We start from the raw sequence: 18,993 nt of genomic DNA, 5'->3' as shown, positions 1-18,993 counted from the left end.
ACTTGATGGACCAAGTAAAAAAAAACCAAAGATGCGTCGATGCCCTATATCCCTCCCCTGTTAACTTCCCTGCGACAAAACAAGAAGTGAATCAAAGCAGCGATCAACAACAGCAACAGCATCAATCAAGAACAGCAGCAACAGCAAAGCAGCGATCAACAGCAGCAAAGCAGCGATCAACAGCAGCAACATCGATCAGCAGCAACAGCATCAATCAAGAACAGGTTTGTTTTCCTTTTTTATCCTTATTTTTTCTGCAATCATAAGCAGGGGCAAAACTGTCCAGAATTTATTGATTCTTAAAATTTCAATGTTTTTCATGTTCTTGATCAACGGGTTTGTTTATCTTATTTTGTCCTTATTTTTTCTGCATTCATAATCAAGGGCAAAACTGTCCACAATTTATTGATTCTTAAAATTTCCATGTTTTTCATGTTCTTAATCTTTTTTTGTCCTTGTTTTTTCATGTTGTTGATTCTTAAAATTTCCATGGGAACATGCATGTTATTTCCTAATTCTTGAAAACAAGAAGTGAATTTTTTTTGATTAATTACTATATATCTTCCAAAAACAAAATTTGTTCATATGAAATTATGATGGTGTCGAATTTTAAACTTTAACACAAGTTGTCATGAATTCTAAACTTTAACACACATAGATTAATTAGTAGAGTGACTTGGAAAATTATATATAACTCAAGTGGTTGTGTAACCATATATCTTTGTGGTATTGTATCTCTTTAGAGCTGTGAATGTTATATATGACGAAGGTAAATGAAAAAGTAAAAGTTTTGAAAATAATATGTAGAAAGTAAATGTTGGAAACCTGCAATTCGTAGAATAGTAGTGTGAATCTAAGGCAAGAGGTTTATGTTGGTGATGTTAATTTTATAAATATATGATTTTTATTTTTATTCTAAATATTTCTTGAAACATTCAAGACACTAGAGTGTGCTATTTTTTTACTATAAATTAACAATTTATTATTTTTGATGAATTATATTTTTATTTTTTTATCATTTTGTATCTTTTCATCTTAATAACATTTTTATTTTATCTGTTAATAATTTTTTATATTTATAAATATGACATATTTGTGAGTATTTGTGTACATGTGTGTGTGTGTGTGTATATATATATATATATATATATATATATATATATATATTTTTGTGTTTATGTGTGCTAATATGTGTATATATTTGCATAACATGTTAAGCATTTATTTATTCATTAGACATGGCAGAAAAGAGAAGTAGAGCTAGTTGGTCTTCGGATTTTGTGAACAAAACTTTTCTTGATGCATGTATCGAAGAACTGACAAGTAACGGTCGGGAGGGTAGTGGTCTCAAAGGTACTTCATGGAATACAATAGCTGAAAAACTAAAAAAAAAAAAAAAGAACATGGCTTTGTTGTTGACAAGAAACAAATGAAATATCATTATGACTACTTGAAAAGCAAGTATGCAGTTTGGTTGAAATTAAAAAACAAAACTAGGAATCTTTATAATCTTATCACAAACACGTTTCAAATGACGGATGAAGAGTGGAAAGCGGAGGCGAAGGTAATTTATTAATTTAAAACACATTATTTTTTAAAGTATAATAATAAAATCAATTTTTCAAACAGTTGAACAAGATGGTCGAGAAATTAAGAAATGCACCCCTCCTTTACCCTGATCTGTGCACCCAGTTGTTTGACGGTGCGACCTCGACCGGTGCTGCTAGTTGGGGACCATCTTCGACACTCCCTTACCCTGCAGAAGTGTTTACTACACAAGATTATGAGGATATCGAGATGGTAGATACACCACCTCAAATGGATATCCCAGCCTCAGCTTCAACAGTACCCCCACCTACAAGTGCATCACATGCAAGTGGAGATTCGTCTGGTCGGTCCAAAAACAAAAGAGGAAAACGAAATGCACCCACGGACACGCTAGATGATGACATAAAAGAGGTTGGCAAGGAAATTATGAAGGCGGCTCAGGCGTTCGCGCAAACTAATAATCTTGACAAGGAGATGGATGAGTGTATTGAAAAATTGAAAGGCTTAGAGTGGGGAGATTCTGATCCGAAATACATCACTGCTCTTATGTTGTTTGCTGAAAATGCTGGTAACAGGAAAATTTGGTTACACCTTGAGTCTTCAACTTGTGAGTTGTGGGTGAAAAGTGCGGGAAAGAATTTTGGATTACTTGGTTGACTTTAGTATGACTTTAGGATGTTTTTGTCTTTATGTTTTATGGATTTACATTATGGTACATGTTATGGATTTTTATGTGTAGGGTTGTTATGTATTTTGTTTAGGATTTTTAAGTTTAGGTTGTTTATGTGTTTTGTTTAGGATTTTTAAGTTTAGGTTGTTTATGTGTTATGTTTAGGATTGTTATTTGGTATTGACTTTTATGTTATGGATTTTTATGACATGGATTTTTATGTTATGGAGTTATATGTCATCCATTTTAATGTTATTGATTAATGTTATGGTTTATGTTATAAAATTTATGTGATTTGTATTTAATATGTAACAGGATACATATGGATAAGGAAAGTGAGTTTTTAGGTTTCCTTATACTCTCATGCTATTGGTTGATATTAGTTCGAAAAAGAAAAAAAAAGAATTGAAAGAATAAAAGCTAAGGAATCGGAAGAAACCGGGCATGCATATACACAAGATTTGATACACGAATATCATATACAATGTTTTGATATGATGCGTCTTTCACAAGATGCATTTGTATTATTATGCAATCATTTTACTCAAAGAAATTGGTGGCAACGTAGTAGGACAATAAGCGTTGAAGAGAAGATGGCTATATTTTTACATGTTATAGGACATAATGAACGTTTTCGAGCTGTTAAAGAAAGGTTTCATCACTCCATACAAACGATTCATCAATGTTTTCATGAAATGCTAAAAGCAATGATGTGTTTTGCAAGAGAAATTATTGTACCAACATCTTCTAATACACCAAGAAATCCCTCGGAACGACATAGACGGCTAAAAAACATATTTCCTGGAGCATTAGGTGCACTAGATGGAACACTTGTACACGCAGTTGTGCCTGTTGATGAACAAACTCGCTATAGGGGAAGAGGAAAAGGTGAATGTTATCAAAATGTCATAGGAATTTGTGATTTTGATATGATATTCACCTTTGTATGGGCTGGATGGGAGGGCGTAGCACACGATTCTAAAGTTTTGAAAGAAGTTGCATTTAATCCGACTTCTGGATTTCCATTCCCTCCACCAGGTTTGTCATTTTTCTATAAATTTTATTATCTATATTATCTATATGATTAATTTGTCACCCATCTACAGATAAATATTACCTTTGTGATGCCGCATACACCAACACCCGTGGATTTATGGCTCCTTACCGCAATACTAGGTATTGGTTAGCCGATTTTCGAAGAAACAGAGTTTTAACAAAGGAAGAAATGTTCAATCATGCTCATGCACAACTTAGAAATATCATTGAACGTGCTTATGGTGTATTGAAGATGAGATTTCCAATTTTAAAACGTATGGCTCCTTATCCTTTTCCAGTGCAAAGAGACATAGTTATTGTCTGTGTTGCGGTCCATAATTTTATAAAGAAATACGATATTCAAGATGACCTATTTACGAACTTTGAACAAAACACTATGGTTACTCCTAATGTGGGAGGTGGAGGAAATGAGGGCCAAAACATACAAGGCATAGAATGGGGTTCAGAAGCCGTTGAGTATATGACTACTTTGCGTGACCATATTGCTAATCAGTTACTTTCAAATGGTTCACGTTAAATGATATACTTTTTTATTATGTATGACAATGTGTATTTTGGGTTTTCTATTACACTTTGTATTTGGATTTTAAATTACATATGTTTATTTTGGATATTATGTGAGAATTTTTATTTTTATAATTATTTTATCCAGCACAAAAGGACAACATAAGGATAATATGGTCATTTTTATCATTCAGCACAACCAGTCAGATAAATAATCAAACAGCATAAATTCAATCAGATGTGGACTCAGTCAGCATTTCTAACCTAGTCAGTTTCTAACTCAGTCAGCTCTAACCCAATCAGCAACTATCAAACGACCCCTAAATTAGTAGTTGATGCCCACTTTGAAAATAATATTGATATTGTACTGATATATAAGTAATTATAGAGCTTACATGACATTTGAAGAACTAATAACATTCCATTGATATGAATGATCTAATCTAGTGTTTTTTTTAAGAAATAATGAAATTTGGCTAGGGAACTGTGATACGAAATGAATTTGAACCCGGGTGAATTAAAACTTAATATGCAATTGGTTAAATTTTATGTTTAATCTTTAATATGCAAATTTGTTGGGACGTAAATTATGTAAAAACACCAAAATATCCCTTGTTGATTTTCTATGTTTTCTTTAGTTTTATGGAAATCATAGAATTTTGTCTACCAATTCTTTTTTTTTTTTTTGGTTATTAAGTGATATTTTTTAAGCTCTTTTAATAAGGACTGGCCCACAACTAATTTCAAACTTGAAAGAGTAATTTCATACCAAAATTTAGATATTTCTGATGAGGTTTTAGTCTCCAAGTTAGCAAAGATGGATATTTATGATGTACAGATTATTTTTATTGTTGATTTGGTAATGTTTGTATGTTTGTTTGAGTTTGATATATATGTTAAGAAGAATGGAATTTAAATTCCTTGATCCTACCCTAAGAATATGTACAATCAATTTAAACATGGATTTCAATGGAATTTAACGAAATCCATTTCCATCGATTTAACCAAACACGTTATGGAAGGAATTTAACAAAGTCCATTTGATCATAAATAATCCACGAAACACAGTATCAGTTGCATTTTTACTTGGCTGTGATATATATATATATATATATATATATATATATATATATATATATATATATATATATATATATATATATATATTCTGTGGAGATGAAAGAAAAAGCCTTGGGTTGATATGAATTACCTGAGGTGAGGTTGTCAATTAAATAATATTATTTAACTCTCCCAAAAGAAAAGAAAACAGTAGTTTGTTTGGTTTGGTTTGGTTTGGCAAGACAAGAAACAGGAACATACTGAACTGGAAAAGAAGAAGAAGAAGAAGAAGAAGAAGAAGAAGAAGAAGATCATGATGATGCATACCACCTATTTAAAAGGTCCAAGAGCAAAACAGCAGCAGAATCTTTAGCTTTCTTGACACTTGGCATAGGTTCTCCAATGCATTCATCGGTCCAGCCTTTATCACAGGTATTGACCCTTACAGCAAAAATAAAGCGTTTTGCATGTGCGGGCCCACCTTCACTCACACACCTACACATAGAAGATTGAAGATAGATAGATAGAGGTAACAGGTAAGGTAGATATGAAGTGAGTGATGGGGTAAGAATAGAATAGGTACCTGTACAATGGCATTGGCCAATTCCTGCGCAAACAAATGTCATTCAAGGTCTGTCTGGTGAAAGTCTGAGTGGCATTCTTCTTGTTGTTTCCATTTGGTGCTGCTGACTGGTTGTCCTCCTGCTCCTGCTCCTCCTTGTCCTTGGCTTCCTGTTTTGTTTTGAGAGCAGCAAGAGCATTGCGAGCAGCCAACTTTTGTGCCATTTTCTTTTGGGGATTTTGAGCGACACCAACCTCCACACCATCAATCAAGACCTGAACCGTAGCCACGTTGCCATTCCGGGTCGCCTTGTACTCCAGCCCTTCAGCCTGCTGCTGGCAACGTTCTTGTAGTTCACGCACCGGATGCATCGGGAGTGTTTCCGGAGTCACCATTGGTTGCAACAGAGGTTGGAACACCTAAGTTAATCCCAACCCAGATTAACTTTAATAACTGCTTTTGCTTATTACAAACACAAACTTTTTTCAACTAACCTTCCATACAGCTGACGTGTCCCGCTCGCTGTCCAAGAAGATGGCACCAGCAATAGATTCAATAATGTCGCCAAGCACTTTTGGAGCTTTGCAATCTCCCAGACCAAACGAGTTGAACCCTGGCTTTGACACTTCGCTTTCCACCTCCTTCACAAAATCCCGTATCTGCAGTAGTGCTCATAAATCATTATCATACATACATGAGATGACATAAAAGACTAAAATACAAAACTATAGCTAGCTCCCTCCTTTTGGTCCCAAAATGTTTCCTCATTTTTGCATTTTGCCTCCACAGTTAAATGATTAACTTAGGTTTGCAATTTTGGTCCCAAATGAATATAATACTCATCTAACTTGGAGTTGGAAAAACTCTAGTAAAGCAGAGGGGTTGATTCATTTTTGCTCTCATTCTTGTAAGTTGTAACGTAACTGTCTTTGGTTTGGTCCATAATATTATATGTACTACAAGTAAAATGAGTATAGCTAATTACCTGTTTGCAAACACAAGAATCAATTATGAGTTGGAATAAGGGAAGAGAAACCAGAAATTGAATATTTTTCTAGTCTAGTCTAGATGAAGAAAGGCAGAAAGATGAGAATAATGACCTGTTTTTCGAGTGCACTTGAACCATGCCTGAGGTGCAGATGGAGGTTATGTTTAACAGCAACACGTGCAAAATTCTCGTTATTAACAGCAGCAGCTCGCAAATCGGTTAAGCGTCCAGGTGGCAGATCCGTGTACATAAAAAACAAATGCTTTGTAATGAGATGATCCAGCACCGCATCTCCAACAAACTCCAAGCGCTGGTAACAGGAGACCCCAGAAGACGGCCTGGAAGCATGAGTAATGGCTTCAATCAGAAGACCTTTATCATTAAACTTTATGTTCAACGCCCCCTCCAACCCCTCAAAGTCAACACTCCTCAGTATGCTATCCGGAACATTACTAGGCCTTGTACACCACCCTACCTCACTCCAATCGAATTCCACCTCGATCCCAATCCACTTCATCAAGTGATTTGCAGCTTGTTTTCCGCCTTCAACGTAGTAAACCCCGATCAATGCTTCCACCACATCCGCCAGCGTCTTACTGGATAACACCCGGTAAGAGCTTGAATCCCCCTCCTCCTCCTCCTCAAGCTCACCATCCTCCAGATCATCATCATCTACATCATCTTTAATGTCTTCATGCTCAGATGTTTCTTTAATGTCCTCATCAAAAACAGGGAGCACCCCAGGGGCAGCCCATCTAGATGGAGCAAAGCGATCCGCTTGGATATACGACTGAAGTCCTTTTGTAAGGGCGTAATGGTACAACACCATGTTGCTCACCATCTGCTGTCTCATCCTCGTCAGCTGACCTTCATGCTTCTGTGGATGTTTCAGAAACAGATAACGACTCACAACCCATTTCAGATACGCGTCTCCCAACAGCTCTGCTCTTTCGTAGCAGAAAGTCTCCTGGCATGAAGCTGCAGTCAAAGCTTCCAAGATCTGTACATAACCCAATGTCAATGTCAATACTCCAAAACAACCATATATATAAAAAGAAAGAAACAAGCATACCTTAAATGCAGGAACCGGATAACTGATAACATTCTTGAGCTCAACAGCAAGCAGCATACTTTCAACCCTGCGCATTATTGATGGCAACCTTTGTGCACCACGAACTAATGATCCGGACAGAGGATGTACAAAACATAACTCCGGAGGGAGGAACACATAATATGTTTTATCCGGCGTCTCTTCCGATTCCCCTTCATGACCTGATATGTATAAAAATAAAAATAAAAAATTTACAAACAGCCCAGGTGGGATTAAGACTTAAGAGGAGAGTTATAGTTACCTTCCGAATGTTCAAACCGAGGCGAGAGGAGATTTTTGCAATAAGAGACCCCACGCCCTCTTATCAGGGGCTGCTTCTTATACATCAGTTCCACTCCATACCTAAATTCAATATGTCAAATTTATATTAATTTATAAGGGAAGGGAAGGGGCTGTCTGTTTTTTTGGAATCAATGTAAGGGTAAAATGGTTATTTAGTCTGATTAAGACAGAGTTTAGTAGAGGACTTGAATGCTTACTTTTGCTTGTAGTAATCAGCATATGAAGTATACTCAAGCGGACCAAGATAGCCTTCTTTCCTAGGAAAAGAATTTTCTGCTGTCATATCATATCTTACAGAATCAACATAAAACCTTTTCCCAGAATGAGCAGCAGTTACAATTCTTCCAACAAGATCCTGTGCATTGGTACAAGAATCAGCCATCATGACTTTCCCTTGTGTCAAATCCCAATCCCCATTAATATTATTATTACTAATGTATGATCGCGTCACAGGAGGAACCAATCCAGATGCTTTGACAACATCAAACTGTGCTACAGCTCCTCTAACACCATAAGTCGGATGTGATTTCATTCCACCCATTCCATGACGTAGTTTACCATACCCGTATTCCCTGCGGTCCCCACCAAGCGTCCTTTCATTTGTTCCGAGGTAGACATCGGGTCTAGCTTTCTGAAGTGGGTTGTTCCATGCGGGCGTTTTTATAATATTTTCTACAGTATCCCAATCAATCTTGTCAGCAGAAACAGGCACAAATAAATATGCTTTCGCTGGATCCCAGGGAGTCGTCGATGGTTCAACATCCACATCCAGTACAATGCTCATTAGTCTTACATGAAAACTCTTCAATGAATCCAACTGCAATAAATCAACAACAGTCAACCAACCAACAAACCAATCAAAACTTAAGAGCTGCAACTGCAACAAACCTGAGTTTTATTAAGCTCCATACACCCCCGAAAGACAAGAGATGCCTTAGTTGTCACTGTTCGTGCGATAAATAGCTCCGTTGACATCGATAACACCTTTAAAATGTATTGTATTGTATTTTTCTTTTAGTCTGGTTTAATCATAGGGATTTTTTATTTTTTTTTAAAAAAGAGTAAATCACATTTTTGGTTTGTTCCAAGTAAAATGACTATTTTTGCTGACCAAAAATACTCATAAGAAGAACCTAAGGACCAAAATTGCAAAAATGTAATTTACTCTAATATTATTTAGATGACAAAACAAAAATGATAAATATACAATATGGTAATACTATTAGGTAAATGGTACCTCTGCATCCAGTTGATTACCAAAAAGCACAGCGAACTCTGAAACTTGAGTCAAAAATGGATCTTTTGAGGACCCCACATTAACACATTTCACAACATACATATACAGACGAACCAGAACCAATTCAGAGTTATCATATTCATCTCTTCCAGATAATATCCAATCGCCCTATGTGAAGAGAAAACATGTAAGCATAGCATATATATATTATATAAACAATTAAAAAAGATGCAAGTGATGAAAAACTAACCTGTAGGACTTTAGCTACACCTTCTGGATAAAATTCCCTATGCCTAGCAGTTCCTGGAAGTGGTTGGCCTTCATCATTTTCATCAGCTTTCTCAGCTTCTCCCCCACTCCCCTTATCTGGCAATAGCATGTCGGTAAATGCTCCCATTTCATGAAGCTTCTTGCAAGCAGCTAAGCAAACCGCCTACATATGATATTACAATTAACAGGAAAGAAAGTAACTCAATAAAAGATGTCAAGGTCAAGTATAGATTAATAATCCAAAAGACATGACATGACATGCCTGTTGTGCGATTCGCATTGAACTGCATACAGGTCCCTCAAGCCTTTCAAAAGGAGCATTACAGGGAAGTTGAAGCCTGCAGGAGTATTCAGTTGGCCCGCCACCTGGCTTCTCATGCCGCTCCATAATAAACTCCGGACGAAGTATCGAGTATCTACAAAACCAAACCAAACCAAACCAAAGTTTAGAGACAAGATGCCAGTGTATTTGTGTTTTTATACGCACGCACAAGAAGAAGAAGATGGGGTCGAATCATAGCATGACACCTGTCGCTAGGTAGCTGAGAGCAGTAGAAATGAACAAGGCCGACTGCAGAATTCAAGCTGACAACAGCGCCGGTTGACTCGACCTGGTAGACCGTACCATGAGTTGGCTCTATGGAAATCAACTTTGAGGTGCCCATAAGATGACTAAGATCAGTTCTTTCGATTGCTTCTTTCCTCAAAGTTTCTTCACTGTTTCTAGCATTTCTTAAAAACGCCTCGTGTGACAGATTTCCTCTGTACAAAAACCAAAAACCAAAAACATCAGTTTTCAGATAAATCTCATATCATATCATATGATATGATAATTACCTCTCAACCATCAAGATGTAATCTGAGCCTGGCTTTCTGGCCCTGCCCCGAGATTGGATATATGCCAATACGGTTTTAGCAAGGTCAAACCGGATAACAACATTACACTGCCGAATATCAAGACCTTCCTCAGCTACACTGGTGGCAACTAAAAGGGTCACCTATAAAAATTCTCAAAATTTCATCTTCACTTCACTATAATTATAAATTTATAAATTTATAAATTTATAATTTATAATTTATAATTACAATACATACACGGCCATCTCTGAATTTGGATATGGTGTCCTGCATTTGGGAAGTCCGCATTTCTTGACTGTTATTGTGCCCTATCAGACTTGCTGAATTGATAAATTTTAGAGAAGGAAGCTCTGCGAAAACCTGCATGTGATGTTATAAGGATTTAAGAGAGAAAAAAGAGTAATTATTAATATCAGAAAAGGGAAAGGGAAACACTAAACCTTTGGAAGAACAAGGGCAGCCACAACGCGCTCAACAAATATGATGGCACGGAAATCCTCCGTGTGCTGGTACTTGAGAAGTATCTGGATCAGCGACTGGACTTTTGGAGTCACTTTTCCATCTGCCACAGCAGCTCCTATAACCACATCCACATGCTCTCCCCCAGACACCACTTATAACAAAAACAAAACTCAACTCAATCAACCAACCAACTTTTATTTCAATAAAATATTATATAATATAAATAAACTCACCATGGCTGTCAGGAAGCTCCCCTTCCTCAATCTCATCAGGACAGCTCGCCACCTCATCAACTTCACAATTGCTGCTTTGTAACACTGCTCCCTCCGACAGCTGGCATTGTAATAGAGAAACGACTTTACTCAGGTAGGATTCTTGAAACTTAATATCCAGCTGGAAATTTGCCCTTTCATCACTTTGCAAGGCTGTCAAAAACGACTGTGCAACCTGCAAAGTTTCATCAAAACACATCAGTTAAGTTTTAACCACCCCAACACTAAATATTAAAGAATGACGACTAGCAATAGCAGTGTGTGTGTGTGTACCTTGTAAGCACACCACTGTCCTAGTTCACCAAGGGCATAGTTAATAGCCCTGAGTTTTTGAATTAAATTTGCAGCCCCGTCCCCTTCTGTTCTTTCAGACACACCGTACACCTGGCGAAGCTCCTCTTTAGCACCAGCATCTCTTGCCCCCATAAACTGCCACTTGCTTCTTCTTGAACTTGATTGTGCAGCTTGCTCAACTGCAACTTCCATTTGCTTAATTTGCTCATGTAATGACCATAAACTAGCTGCTTTATCATACTCAACTACCGTTTCTATTGGCATCGGAACATGTTTTTCCAGCTCCTTGCGGTCTTTAATGGTACACACAACAGAGTCCAGTTTTGTTTCAAGATTACGGATCTTGATTGCACAATCCACTTGGCTAGACACCCCTAAAATACAAACCAAACACAACTCAACTCCACAAATCATCATCATCATCAATCACTATTTGCAGAAAGGGAAAAAAATACCCTTTAGGTTAACAGGAGAGGCAGTCATTCCAAAAACAGATGGCCTTTTCTCCTTGGCTGTGGTGTGATAGAACTCCGACATCACCAAAGAGTATGGATGCTTCTTCACAGCATGGTGGCACTCATCTAGAATAAGTAAATTTATTGCTTCCATTTTGATAATGCTGTGTCTCAGAATATTTAAAAGAATTTGAGCAGTCATAACTAGAACCTACATTACATGCAACAGAAACAACATTTTAGAATGGTCATTCATATGAATAATTAGCAGTAAAAACTTTTTTTTATCCCCATTAAGTCATGTATGGGTAAGTGGCTGCTGAAGAGATTATGATTTTTGTCTGGATATAGTGGTGTACACATAATGTTTGTTTCTTTTCTGCACTATGAGACTTTTATCATTACATTCCAAAAAAAAAACAAATTTCATAGTATTCATCAGTTTTACGGTTAGGGGAGTTGAGAGGAAAAAAGAAGAAGGGCGAATAAGTAAAGGGTTTGTCTCGATATATCAAAACTAGGTTTTTGGCTTAAAATCATTAAGTGACTCTGCCCGGATTAAACCAAAAAGAAACAATCATGTATAGGTGTCCAGATTAAGCCCATTAAGTAAGAAAATGAACAGCAACGGCCCCTTTATTATATATAATGAAGGATAAGTGACCTGTTTCTTCTCAAATTCACGTTGCCACCTCCTAGCATCCCAAAAATCTTGACCCATCTCACCACAATAGTGACCTACTTGATAGCCAGTCTGATCACGGATAACTTCTGCTTGCTGCACATGTAAAATCAAATCACAGAATCTTCATATTTCATGTTTTCATAACAGGGGCAGATAAGTCAAAAGACAAAACACTTTGTGGTACCAACCAACCTGATAAACAAGTGGCACCTTTGGAACCAAAAACACAGCCAGCATCTTCTTTCCTTGTCTATGCAAATCATTACACACACTTTTTATAAGGAGGACAGCAATGAGGGTCTTCCCTGCCCCTGTCTCTAAGAAGGCTATGGTGTTTTTGTTTTTAGCTTGTTCAAGAACATCCAGCTGATACTTGCGAGCATGCTCTTTTGGTACTTTTTTCTTGGAATTATCATCATCGTTGTCTTTTTTTAACTCTCCTTGAAGGTTTTTGTCAACAGGAGGCTTGATATCTCTGTTACAGCCAGACTCCCAAGAACCTGGACGAAAAACCATGTCATTGGTTCCCAATCTGTCCCTCTCCCAATAACCCCTTCCTTCCCTCCAATCCATCTCCCTATTTCCCCTTCTACCATTACTACCATACTGTTGTTCTTTTCTCCTGATTGAACTTCTATTACTACTATTATCCCTTCTGTCTTTCTCTTCATAATCACGGGCCCTCTTCCTACAACTAGGTCTTTCTCTTTCTCTTTCTCTTTCCTTAAGATGCAGATGCAGATGCCTGCCACCATCAATGCGAGCCCTTTTCCCAAATCTTTCTTGCTCATCATCACATCCGCGATGCTTGTGGGGGTGAGGACGACTACTTTTCTTGAAACTATTCCCATTATTACCATCGGATAACCCATTGGACACACCAGAAGCATCCAGTAACGAGGCAACAGTATCTTCTTCTACTTTTATGGCAGATGGCAGTGTGAGTTGAGCATCAACGATGTTAGCATTTGTTGGGATACTATCAAGGATACCATCAAAGAAACAAGGATCCAAGCTCGTATCTTGCAAATTTGAGAGACCAACAGGAGGGAATTCGCCAGGAATTAGATCATCGCAAGAGATGTCCTCGCACGCATCCAGCCAGTACGAAGGTTTTGTATCCTCCAGGGTGTCAGCAGTCCCGGTTAACATGCTGCTGCTCTTATCGTCCATTCTTTTACAGGTGCTTTGATTTTCAAATATTTAAACGTGCGGTGGACTGCGGAGACCAAAGAAAACAAACAATTTCAGGGGAATAATATACAGTACACTAAAGAGCTGAAACGCCAAGATATAGCATGTAAAATTAGGGGGAAAAAAACCCACTCAAGGTTGAAGAGGAACAAGTAGCTGTTGTCTATTAGATTAGAACAACTAGAAAGGAGAAGCAAAGATATTTATTCTTCTTACTTTTGTGGGGGGAGAAAATGCTTACTTCTTCTTGTATGATGCTAAAGTAGAGCAAAACCCTCGAGCGTGTGAGATATTAGAGGAATCTGCAGATTGGCGTGGGATAGACCGTACGAAGCACGCAAATAGGCAACTGAGAACCAAATTGTGTGATTCCAATATTCCACACGGTCTATCTTACGCGATTCTGCCCATCCTCGCCATTCCCAACCAAGAATCCACCGGCTGCGCCTTCAGATGATATTCCAGGAGATAATGCTCAATCGGAGTACAAAACACCGATATGATGTTTTAAAGGCCATTACAACCCTTTTTATTTCAAGTAAAATCCTCCATAAAATTTCCAATATTTTGGAAATTAAACCTTTTTAATATAAAAACCCTCATAAATTATTTATTTTATTCCTATTGACATGGGATCAAATCGTTAATTTTTCCAAAAAAAAACATCATAAATGGTCAATGTGTTCCTTTTTAATATAAAAACCCTGATAAATTATTTATTTTATTCCTTTTGACATGGGACCAAATCGTTAATTTTTCCAAAAAAAAAAACATCATAAATGGTCCATGTGTTTTCCTAGATTCTGAAGTTTAGTCCCTGTGGTTTAAAAATCTCATAAATGGTCCTTGTGCTTTCAAAACTTTTGACAGACGGTCCTTATTGCTAACTCCGTTAACCGGTAGAAACCTACCAAAAACAAGATTCAAAGTACAGTAAATGGAGTTTGAGGAATTACCGAAATGAAAAGAAGATCAGAGAGAAGATGATTGAGATCAAAAGAAGCAGAAACTGATATGGGAGAAGGACGTCGGGGAAGTTGAACCCTAGCCCTCAACTCTCTTTTGATATGATAGATGCGCAGCCACCATCGACCTCATCTGTTATCTTCAATCCACCTTCTGCAACATCGACCATTCAATAACAAATTTGACATCAAGCCACCTTCAATGCAGACAACGATTTTGTGGTTCAAGACTGCCACCGGAGAAGATGGACTTGTGGTTCAACATTCAGCGCCCCTATCTTCACCCGCCACTGCAAAGATCATCGTTGGAGCAGGTTCTGAAGTTTAGGTTTCAATTTCCACAAAGAAATCAAGCAAGAACAAACCCAAATCAAGTAAGGATGCAAAGGAGTGATTTTGTTGACCTCAACAGGAGACGAGATAAAAGGTAATGAGATTGTCGGAGATGCGGTGGGTACGAATATTTTACAGATGTGTGTGTATGTATCGGCGTGTGTTTATGTGTATGTGTATGCGTGTGAGAGAGAGAGGGTGGGACCCCCCCCCCTTTGCATATTATTTTAATTTTTTCTTTTTTTAAAAAAAAAAAAAAGTGAAAACATCATAAATGGTTCCTGTGGTAATGAAATGACGAAAATGTCTTTCACTTAACGGACAAAACTTAACGGAGTTAGGGATAAGGACCATCTGTCAAAAGTTTTAAAAACACAGGGACCATTTATGATGTTTTTTCTTTTTCCAAAATAATAACACTTTTCTATAGGTTTTGTCAAAATTTGTATATAATATATAAAAATATTCTTTATGTATTTATATATTTTTTAAGTTTTTTTGTATATGTTTATGTATTTTAAATGTATAAAAATATTTTTTAATGTATTTATATGTATTTTAAGTATTTTACATATTTTTAAATATTTGTATGCATTGTTTTTTTTTATGTATTATGCATGTATACGTATTTTTACATATTTATGTATTTTTTTTAAGTTTTTTATATAGATATTTATGTTTTTTTATGTATTTTAAATGTATAAATATATTTTTTATGTATTTAAATGTAATATTAAGTATTTTACATATTTTTTATGTATTTTTATGTGTTTTTTATGTATTACGTATTTATGTATTTTTTTTCTTAAATTTTGTTTTATATATATATATATATATATATATATATATATATATATATATATATATATATATATATATGTGTGTGTGTGTGTGTGTGTGTTTGTATTTTATGTATTTTAAATGTATAACCGTATTATTTTTACGTATTGATATATTTTTTACTTCAAGTCGTCGTCATCATTTCATCCAATTTCAATGGCTTCTTTGAGTATGTATAGATGGTTTTTCTGCATAATTATGTAACATAAACACATAACAGATACTAGCATATCCATACCCTTATCAACTAGCCTTCCCTAGTTACCCTGTCATTGACCACTTCTCAATTAAGTCATTCATTGGTCATTTATACATAATCATGATAACTGGCCTACCCCAATTATCCTAACCAAACATCACTCCTAACTGTATCATACGATCAACAGACAAGACTCTACCAATCTAGCATACCAAGACACCAAGTGTCATAAATTGTACATGTATAACAAGGGGTTATCCTAACCAACTAGCATACTTGTACCCAAACTGTAACTCTATCCTATTATGCATGTGACATCCCCAAATTCACGGTCATTTCAAAAAAAAATCATGCTTATTTAAAATCAGAGTATCCATTTTGAAAAGTAGAATTGCGGAATTTGTTCCTAGAAAAAAAAATACATGATAATAATATTATCAAAACATTTCCGAAGAAAATGTATTTTATTTTTATTAAAACATTGTCATGTCATTGTTAATACATAAACATAAGCATAAACAGACATTACATTCATTTACACCAATGATTTACATCTCCGTTAATTTCTTAGTGTAATGTAGCTTCGTATCGACATCTATGATACAAATAAACTGGGTTATTGGATCAGTGTCTAAGTCCATAACTATATTTGGTATGTACTTGACCCGGTTGTTGCATGGTCCTTTTGGGTTGCCTTCACCAAAGCAACTGGACAGGATGATTTATGGAGAAACAGGATATTATGGTTTATTGATATATTATATGAATAATATATTAAAAGAGAAATCATATTGTTTAATTAATATTGGTCAAGAATTAATTAAGAATTAATTTTGTGGCTAAAAAATATTAATTAAATAAAGGAGGCTGAAATCGTCAATTATAAGATAATTGACTTTGGGTCGTGGATCTCGTGGATTAAGGGAGTGGACGAATTTGAGGTGGAAGCCCACCTTGGAATCATCCAAGGGCCCTATTCCAGAAGGTTCTTAGAGCTGCTTAGGGCCTAAGCTATCAAATTAGGGTTTTGACTGAAACCCTAACAGCTCAGCTATTTAAGGACCCCTAGGGCTTCATATTTCGGCTACACCAGAAACCCTAGAGTTCCTATAGCCGAATTTGTGCCTCCATTCCCTCTCTTCTTAATCATCTTCTTGCATTGGTGTTTGTAAGCCATTAGAGGTATTACACTTGTGATACTAAGCTCTTGAAGTTGAAGATTCTTTTTTACAGCCCAAAAAATTGCAAGAAAATTTAAACTTTTCAAAACCAATCCGGGTAAATAAAATTATTCAAACATCAACAAAATTCTCAAATTGTTTTCAAAATGATTTCATATCAGAGTTACTAGAAAATCCCAAATCATAAAATGTGAGGATGTGTACGTCACACCTTTGCCTTGCCATGGTCACCTGAAGTACTTGAAACCGAAAATCGATAAATGTAACCTCGAAGGCTTAGTGAGTTACCCCCAAAATACCAACATATAACATCCAGTAAAATAATAACAAACAGCATGTATAATGTGTAACATCCCGTTTAAAATATAGCGATTAAATAATAATCCCGGAACCCGGAGAAGCGATTCTTATTATTATCTTATATCATTATAGTCCAAAAGTCAAATAATAATTAGTGGGGTATTGGTTTCGGGGAGCCAAAGATATAATTTTGATTTCTGAGGGTTAAAATGTAATTTCGGGACTTTATTGTAAGGATTTTCATAAGTCAATGAGTGTTTGGTAACATTTTGGACTTGATATGAAATGATTTTCAGAAGGGATGGTTTAGATTGTATATTGAGGACTTAATTTGCAAGAAGAGAAGAAGGAGGGGTGGGTCTTGTCAATATGGAGAATAGATTGGAAAGGATCGGGTATAAAACTGTTGCATCGCCTCTCCAACCCTAACCCTAAGGAGCGACCGTCACCTTAGCATTCAACCGCCATCACCTGGTGCCCCTTCGATCTCCGACGCCGCACCACCCCCCTTTCATACATGATATCGGCCGGCGACGCTAACCATTGTTGCTGCGAAAACTCGAGTCGCTAACCTTCTCCTTCTCTGTCCCTTCTTCTTGTTGTTCGCCGCTGCCGATACCAGATTGGATACGCCGTCGATGTTGTCTTCATTGTGGAGGTCAAAGAGCCCAGTCGTCGTTGTTTTTGTTGTGGCTGAGAGCAAAGCCACCATTGGGGCGACGTTCAATCGGGAAGTGATTCTCATGTCGTCGTTGTTGTTGCTCGTGAGTCGTTGTTTGCCATCGCACGACCAGACGTCGGGAATGGGGAAGAACTCCATGTGGGACGTTGGAGACCTTGTGACGGGAGTTTGAACTGGTTCTGTGGTCATGGGAGGGACCGGCCGGACCTGTTGACGTGGGATATCAATATGAACGTGTGTTGCCGCCCTTAGCTGCTGTGTTGCCCATTTCCCTTGCCGTTGTCGCTGCCTCATGCCACCAGGTGGGTGGCCAGAGTCCTAAGCAAAAGCGTGTGTGTGGGTGTGTTTTCAGTTATTAGTGTGTGATGTGTATGATTTTGTGGGCCAGAAATGTAAAGGAACTACCATGGCCGCCAGCCATGGTGGCTGCCACCATCTAACCACCGCCCGCCGCCACAAGGTCGGTCGGGTGTGTGTATGTGTTCCGTGAGTGTGTGTTTATTTGAATATCATGTTGTAATATTGTAATCATCGGAATAGTAAAGAAAATCCGTCACCACAACCGTTAGTTGGTGGTTACCGCCACCGGTCGCCATGTTGGGTGGCGGTGTGCTTTTATTGCATTTGGACCTCGTTTGGGGATGTTTGGACAATGTGTGACGACCCAAATTTCACGTCCAAAAATTTCATTTAAATTAAGTAGTTTGTAAAACATTTGTAGTAAAACGGCATACGATCATATCATTTCAATAAACATATCTCATGCCTAAATACCAAAAACATGAAAATAATAATAATGTCAGAGTACAGTCCCAGAATATCTCATACAGGGCCGGTCCAAACATATATGGGGCCCGGGGCGAAAAGAAAAAAAGGCCCCTCAAATACAAATATAATAAAGATTCAAAAAAAATATCATTACTCTTCAATATAGACGTTTTCAATTAGAAATAAAAAGCAAATTAAATTGTTTATATTTTGAGCTA

General features: G+C 36.9%; 1 protein-coding gene across 3 annotated transcripts; it reads right to left on the bottom strand.

Annotated features, from left to right (window-relative positions):
• Positions 1-4,955: 4,955 nt before the first annotated feature.
• Positions 4,956-13,992, bottom strand: DCL1 (dicer-like 1). 3 transcript variants are annotated; one of them, XM_079032489.1, is made up of 21 exons: positions 13,724-13,992; positions 12,506-13,532; positions 12,293-12,406; positions 11,629-11,839; positions 11,153-11,547; positions 10,841-11,054; positions 10,586-10,758; positions 10,383-10,505; positions 10,125-10,285; positions 9,816-10,049; positions 9,550-9,703; positions 9,268-9,450; positions 9,018-9,185; positions 8,669-8,764; positions 7,978-8,597; positions 7,740-7,840; positions 7,460-7,659; positions 6,500-7,387; positions 5,894-6,058; positions 5,421-5,818; positions 4,956-5,332 (listed from the first exon to the last, which is right to left on the bottom strand). In XM_079032489.1, exons 2-21 carry the CDS (start codon positions 13,484-13,486, stop codon positions 5,149-5,151), a joined length of 5,763 nt encoding a protein of 1,920 aa, XP_078888615.1. In that variant the 5' UTR covers positions 13,487-13,532; positions 13,724-13,992; the 3' UTR covers positions 4,956-5,148. The 3 variants fall into 3 exon arrangements, with proteins under 3 accessions (XP_078888615.1, XP_078888614.1, XP_078888616.1); XM_079032488.1 differs by having other exon boundaries at positions 13,749-13,992; XM_079032490.1 differs by lacking the exon at positions 13,724-13,992 and adding an exon at positions 13,640-13,658.
• Between the last annotated feature and the right edge of the window lie 5,001 nt (positions 13,993-18,993).

Source organism: Lactuca serriola, chromosome 3 (genome assembly GCF_051521515.1).
Source record: "Lactuca serriola cultivar US96UC23 chromosome 3, Lser_US96UC23_V15, whole genome shotgun sequence".
NCBI classification, from domain to species: domain Eukaryota; kingdom Viridiplantae; phylum Streptophyta; class Magnoliopsida; order Asterales; family Asteraceae; genus Lactuca; species Lactuca serriola.
The sequence above is the reverse complement of the archived record's forward strand: the minus strand, read 5'-3'. Positions and strand labels throughout refer to the sequence as shown.

What these genes read in the sequence shown, in the direction of transcription:
- DCL1 (XM_079032489.1), bottom strand. Translation starts at nt 13,486, where the DNA reads ATGGACGATAAGAGCAGCAGCATGTTAACCGGGACTGCTGACACCCTG. An exon ending in TACATCTTGATGGTTGAGAG is followed by an intron (nt 10,050 to 10,124) that starts GTAATTATCATA and finishes GTTTTTGTACAG; the next exon opens with AGGAAATCTGTCACACGAGG. An exon ending in TCGGTTTGAACATTCGGAAG is followed by an intron (nt 7,660 to 7,739) that starts GTAACTATAACT and finishes TATACATATCAG; the next exon opens with GTCATGAAGGGGAATCGGAA.